General features: G+C 41.9%; 1 protein-coding gene across 1 annotated transcript; it reads right to left on the bottom strand.

The window, feature by feature from the left end:
* Positions 1–1,007: 1,007 nt before the first annotated feature.
* On the bottom strand, positions 1,008–6,320 carry nptx2b (neuronal pentraxin IIb). The gene is made up of 5 exons (XM_038736085.1): positions 5,622–6,320; positions 4,814–5,033; positions 4,075–4,319; positions 3,622–3,801; positions 1,008–2,570 (listed from the first exon to the last, which is right to left on the bottom strand). The coding sequence occupies exons 1-5, from the start codon at positions 6,057–6,059 to the stop codon at positions 2,340–2,342; spliced, it is 1,314 nt and encodes a 437-aa protein (XP_038592013.1). The 5' UTR covers positions 6,060–6,320; the 3' UTR covers positions 1,008–2,339.
* Positions 6,321–6,911: the final 591 nt, after the last annotated feature.

The raw sequence follows: 6,911 nt of genomic DNA, 5'->3' as shown, positions 1-6,911 counted from the left end.
TAAACCAGCCTTGGACATCTTCTTTTCCATTTCCATGACCATTATTGATTTAATTCAGCTCTGAATAGCCGGATGGAGACTTTTATGTTGTTGCTTTTTTCCCCTTTTCAGCCCAGATAAAAGGCTATAACATAAAGAGCATCCTGTGTGACCGAAAAATTACATGTTGTGTAAAAAAGGAACAAAGAAGGGCCTCACATTGATATGAACATTCAAGCGGCATAAATTCTGAGACAAGGCCACCTGAAAAACAGCCTGTGTGAATTATACAAATTAATCAGATGACTTCACCAAAGATCATAATGTGAAGGCTGCAACAACAATATCCAATTCCTGTCTCAGAAACCCATACAGCATAATGTTTTTTTAGGCCAGTGTCACCATTTCTTTAGCTTTTATTAGTCAAAATATCAAATAGGTGCGTTTCATATTCATAGAAACGGTCTATAAAATCTTTCTTGCACATTTTCTTTAATTGATTGTTCAGTTTATCTCAGGTTCAGCAGCTCATCTTGTGTTTAAAGAGCTGGCGAACCTTTCATTAGTCTGGAGTTTATTGAAGCATATACTTGATGTAAAACATGATGAAAAACATGTATTTTTATCCCTACATAGAAGGAGCTCCTTTGTTTGAGGGAGTGTGCTTATGACGCCACATCCGACCTTTGGGCCTTTCTCATCTGTTAAGTGTTGCTAATGCCACCCAGGACACCTGTTGATGCTTGACCTAAGCCATCTCAGCCTGTTTAATTAAATGCTCCTGTCACCCATTTCACCTTGCAGCTAGACAGATACCGCTAACAAGAGACAAGGCGATTTTAAAAGATTGTAGATCTGCCATATGCTTAAACAAAGACTTCCATAGGTTCACTAATCTGATGGCTCGAATGTGTTTCACAGGGCTCTTAAATACAAAACATATGTAAAATGGATTATGTGAAATATATACTGATTAGCAGGAAACCTGTAATATAATGGCTGACAGACAAAACACAGACATTTGTAAATTCATATTGCAGTGATTTTCCTTTATTTTCACATTTTCATTTGTTGGCAAAGTAAATAATTTAGGATACACTTAGGAAACATTTATTGGCACTTAAGTCTCCATAAGAAGGCCACAAGACAAGATGCACAATGCCTTAAACATGAGCTTACATGAAAAATATTAAACTTTTCTGGACAGAGACACTAAATAATGGGAAATTACACTGCGTATAGAACAACAAACTAACAAAAACATTCAAAATATATTCTTGAAAGTTCTGATAGTTTTAACCTTCTGTTGAATGCTCGGTTAGACAATACACTGCAACAATATTACAAATCACAAGTAAAAATATTTCACAACACTGAAGCTATGAATATATTTTCAATATGATTCACCATCTAAACAGGTTTTGTTCAAGTGAAAAAGGCATGGAAAAAAAGCACTGTGATAGAGTCACTAGTATCACTGGTATCAGTTATTCATGCCAAGAATAAAGCTTTCCAACAGGGTGCCGTTTTCACTAACTACTGCGTAAGCTGGAAAACTAAATCAACAGAAGTATAAGTCCATGCTCTCACTACCAGAAAATACCACGTAACAGATAAAGTGTCACTTCTCCAGTTACATTCCTCTTAAAAATGACCCAGCATTTGAAGATCAGAGGTTTGACTGATGTTGGCTCTAAGCCCATTCCCTGGTTACGGAACAGACATAACAGTAGCCAGACCTTTAATCTTTCCTGCTACTCACTCCCACACAGCACGCAACACCAACTCACATGTCAGTGCCAAACTGTCAGCTATGTCTGCACCTCAGTGTGTTTGCAGTAGTAGCAGTACACGTGTGTGCCTGTGGCTTGAGTGGATTTTTCCTAATTATTTCATTTTTTCAAAGTTTTTGAGTGTGGAGGGAAGAGTGTGTGGGAATGGGGTATTCTATGTCTTAGCATCAATGTCTGAGGGGACCTTTTACCATGGAGGTGGGTGTGACAGACTGAAGTACCTTAATAATGGGAAAGACAGAAATGTTGGTACGTGGCTCTCTGATTGCCACGAGAAATGAAACATCCACCAGTCAATGATAGTGTTCGGCCTGCACATAACAAATTTAACTATTGTGGGTCACAGGTACAGATCTATCACGTGAGTGCACACATTCAATTTTGAGAGATCCCACCTGGGTCACACATCTGAAATATCTTTCTGTGCATAGCAGATAAAACACAATTGTTACACACCAATGTATAAAATTAAAGTCCATAAACTGCCCAATGGTAAGAGCAGACAATAAAAAAATGCTGAATGGATGGAAACACCAGCTAATCTAAAGAGAGGCAGACAGACGAGGTTTAAGCGTTGGGCAGTCGCTCCTGACACATCTCCAAGGGCCGCTTGAATGCTCCCCTCCCGAACACTTCAACATTGCTTGCTAGCCAGGAGATCACATTCCCGGGGATATAAGAACTGCAGTTAGCCATAGACTGGACCTCGACCGGCTTCAGAATGCGGTCCCAAATGTTCACCTGACTCAGCTCGCCCACGAAAGCCTGTCCGGCATCAAAGCGGCCGCCCATCACGTCCTGTAAGGGCCATAAACAGCAGGATGTAAATTCAAACAGCATCGACCACAATATAATGAAAGGTAATTATCTTTCTGAGTTGGAGGAAACAGTCTGTGGGAGTATAGATGAACTAGTCATTAAACCTTGCCCCCAATTTAGCTTTTACTTTGCTAACACGACTAAGTGTGTTCAGCCATGCTAGCATCTCAACATGCAGACAAGGATATGCTGATGCTGGCGTCACGTTTCCCATGTTCCCCATCTTAGTTTAGTGTGTAGCATGCTAACATTTGAAACCCAAATACAGCTGAGGCTGATGTGACTGTCTCAGTTTTCAGGAATTTGGTGAAGAACAAATGTTGACCAAATGATGAGAGCTACAGCAGAGGATCACCAAAGTGATTACAGTTCATCCTGAGGGGGACATGAATGTCTGGACCAAAGTTCATCCATACAATAGTTGTTTAGGCATTTAACTTAAAACCACAAATGTCAACCCACAGGCTGACATTGCCATTCCTAGAGCCATGCCACTAGCATGGCTAAAAACACAATTTATAAGCTCTTAAATTGTATTTGAATTTGCTGAATGCTGATTTTCATACTTTGCTGTCAGTCATGTCAGTAGCTAGAAAATAGAAAATAACAGTCTTCAAACACTGCTGACTTGATTTCCACAAAACAGACTGACTTATTCCTCCGTTCTGGCTTTTTTAATAATACACGGGTTGGTCTGGATGAAGACTGTGGACGGTGGCAGATTTACTCTTGTCTTAACTGTTTTGTCATGATAACCTGCCACCATGTTATTACTGCTGCTTCAGGTCTGATTGATATTCTTCCATCTGCAGTCTGTAAAGATGCTCCATAAATAACACTACTTATTAGTAGAACTACTCGACATTACACTTTCAAGTGTTGGCCTTGTGATAGTGTGAACACAAAGCCATTGGAATATGTTTCCATGTAAGTGGCTGTTTTCTTTCATCATGACAAAAGAGCTACATTAATGACTAAATCTACAGATATAGGAATGTGCCAAACACAAAGGAGTACTTCACTTCCTTACCTGCTCCTGTCCCAGGATGATGACTCCGCCGGGTTTGATGGGATGCCAAGCTGCCAGGCTGTCGCCAGTTCCCAGCTTCTCTCCATCTTGGTAGGCCTCCCATTGGCCGTCCCGTGTCGTCCATGAGATGCAGATGTGGTGCCACCTTCCATCACGTACCTCCAAAGGCAGCTGGGCTACCTGTTGTCAAAATGCAATGTTCTTAGTTATGGTTTGATTTCATAAATGCATGTGTGTAGTACGGTTGTTGAATGAAAACTTTGCAAGCTGTAGTAAAAGACAGTTTACGAAATGTTAACTTGGCTTTTGGACCCATACAGAAGGAATATATTTAGTTGGAGCTTCCACTGACATGAGGGTAGGTAGATCAACATTTTGGTAATTTCATTTTGTTGTCATATTATGATATAACCATAAACGTTTAGTAGATTTCAGAAACCATAAAATACTTGCCTTGTCGTTGATGAGCAGCTCTATTGGGTTATTGCCCCATTCGATCAGCACAATCTCATTCGCTTGGCCTGGTACACCATAAGAGAAGGGCGTCCCTATGCCAGGACTGGCGCTGGACTTGATCCACATGCAGAGTGTGAAGGCGTACATCTCTGGCAGTGTCTTGGTGAAACGGCCGTACAGGTAGTTGGTCCGTTGGGGGAGGGAAAGCTTGAACTGCTCTGGGGACTTGAAGTCTCCTCCCCCTGTAATGAGACAGGTGGAGAGAGCGAGAGGGGGGTGGGGGGAGGGAGAAGACAAAGGGACAGGGCACGAGAGGTGAGAGGTGTCCTATAAACAAGCTAATCACTGTCTGGAGATGAAAGCACGGAAATAATAGCATCACCTCCCTTTATGTTTGACTTCAACAAAGCTCGCTTCATTGTAAAAGACATTCATGTCTGTCGCCCCTATTTCACCGTCACTGATTCATTCTTTTATTCCCCTGAGAGCCTTCTTCTGCCCCTCTCCATTAGTGTAGTACATAGTAGGTTGCATGCTTTTTACTTGTGTGTTTTCTTTCTGTGCAACACCATATAGGCTACCATTTTCCTCTCCACATGTGCTGGTTGAAATCTAACCTCATACATTTCTCCAATTCAAGGTGAGTTGACCTAATCCTCTCTCTCAGTTATGATGGTGTGAATTTGACAGTGTTGCAGCTGCTGAGTGACACAGTGTTTCCCTCAGGCTGCTTTACCTTTCTCCAGCTCACTGATCCTCTCCACCAGGGCGTTCAGCGTGCTCTCAGTCTTCAGCCTGTAGGCGGCTGTGGCATTGGACAGCATGGTCTTCTCCTCCTCCAGGTTGCTGACTTTCTTCAGGAGCTGTTTCTCCAGCTCCCCAAGCCGGCGCTGCAGCAGGTTGCGGAGCTCAGTAGGGAACGCGGCTCCAGAAATGTTGGCCCGTGTCTGCTGTTGCTAAGGGAGGATGGACAGGACAGCGTGAGCAAGGAGTGCACAGAGATAATCAGGGACAATGATCCCCTTGAGAACTGTGATGCTGCATCACTGCTTCTGTATCACTGCCTGTTTAATATTGTTTCAGGATAGGAATTTCTTTGGGAGAAATTTGAGTTGTCGGTTTACTGTTGAGGTTTTTGGTCAGTTCTGTTATCCTGTTATTTGATGATCTTATTTTCAGAATTAGCTATGGCAATAAACAAGCCCAAGCATGTTGCCTCTCATGCAATTACAATGCAGGAGAGGCTAGAAATAAACAATCAGTCACTGACACTTTGCATATTGTCATTTTAAGATAGTGAGGAACACATTGTTCATGCGGTTTAAAGTAGTTGGTTGGACCAGCATAATACACATGTCACGTATATAATCTCTATGCCACATACACCACTGTTTGATCTCCATGAAACATACTCTAGTGATTCTTAGAGGTAGTCTGCTGCTAACCATTGAGTTGACAATGTGTTGTAATCCTGTATATCTCTACTGAGAATAAAACTGCTTTTATGCATGGCACATGGCTTTGCGCAATTGGTGCTGATTTACCTCAAGGTTCTCCAACCGGTCCTTGAGCCCTTGCATGGTTTTTCCAAGACTGTCGATGCTGTCATTTGGATCTCTGGGAACATCCCCCATGGTATTTTGCTTTTCTTTACCCCAGGAACCCTTGTCATACTTCTTATCGTCGGTGGCTGAGGCGCAGAGGGAAAGCTTGGTGGTTAGCTCGTTGATGGTGCCCTGCTGTTTGGAAATATTTTCTTTCTGCTGTAAAATTGTCTCTCGTAGCTGCATGACAGTATTTCTGAGCTCCTCTTCCTGGCTCCCAGCGTTGAGCTCCGGTAATAATGTCACAGGGCAACTGGCATCGCCGCTGAGGGGTATTGCCCGGCAGATATAACGCTTTCCATCGTCCGGCTGGCCGCTCGCTAGTGGCCCACAGCCCAGCAAACAAAAACATAAAAATCCGTACAAGATTGAGAACATAACGGCGGCGTTGACCGTGAAGAAAAGTTAAGGGGAGAATGAAAAGCCAAACACTAAACCCTCAACCCTCTATATTGATATCCACTCTCAAGTTTAGCGCGTAAAAGTGTATCCCAAATAGGTCTACCTCAAAAAACACCACATATTACTACTTCTACAAAGAAAATAGTGAGCAGAAAATCTGAACAAGGGTTCCTCGGTCACTGTAAGCCTGGTTAATGTGGCTTGTGTCAACGTAACTATTCTTAGCATAGAACGCACAGTGTGGTGCTGATCAGTCAGCTCCTATTAGGAAAGAGGATTACCAAAAAAAGTATCTGCAGAAGCTCCTGGATTGGTTGTAGTAGGCTGATGTCACCGACCAGCGGGTTCAAACATTTGTTTGTTTTGAAAGTTAATTAGGCAAAGAAAACTGTGAATTTATTATCTCACAAGATAATGGCATGCCACAATGACTAAAAAGGTGTGATCACCTTTTGTTGCATGTCAGTTATATTTCATGCCCCCATATTTATGCTCACTTCTGTTTATTGTGTTGCTCTTTTCTGGTTCTCTAATTATTTTTAGCCATCCCTCCAAATTGTTTCAGAAGTTACCATTTCACTATATATTGTGTTATAGTCAGAAATTTTGCTATATGAGGTCCAGAGAGTTGGGGAGTATAACTATAGTTACATTACATTTAGATAGGTAATTTATTTACAAAATAAATGTAACTGTTGCTTTGCATGTTTTTCATGTGCACAATAATGTCTTCCTTTGCCATTTACAGCCAGGGCCCTTTAGTACAGTTTAATGCTGATGCTATTGATTAGTTCTCATGTTTGAATTTGCAGTGCCACTGGTCTGCCA

This window comes from Micropterus salmoides, unplaced genomic scaffold, assembly GCF_014851395.1.
Source record: "Micropterus salmoides isolate LMB-PRFRI ecotype aquatic unplaced genomic scaffold, ASM1485139v1 Ms_hic_scaffold_21, whole genome shotgun sequence".
Lineage (NCBI taxonomy): Eukaryota > Metazoa > Chordata > Actinopteri > Centrarchiformes > Centrarchidae > Micropterus > Micropterus salmoides.
Note: the sequence above shows the minus strand (reverse complement) of the source record. Positions and strands in the feature narration are given on the sequence as shown.

Excerpts from the sequence above, each read along its gene's own strand:
- nptx2b (XM_038736085.1), bottom strand. The coding sequence starts at position 6,059 with ATGTTCTCAATCTTGTACGGATTTTTATGTTTTTGTTTGCTGGGCTGT. Across the intron at positions 4,320-4,813 it reads GATCAGTGAGCTGGAGAAAG|GGGGAGGAGACTTCAAGTCC; the intron begins GTAAAGCAGCCT and ends GTCTCATTACAG. Across the intron at positions 3,802-4,074 it reads AGCTGCTCATCAACGACAAG|GTAGCCCAGCTGCCTTTGGA; the intron begins GCAAGTATTTTA and ends TTTTGACAACAG.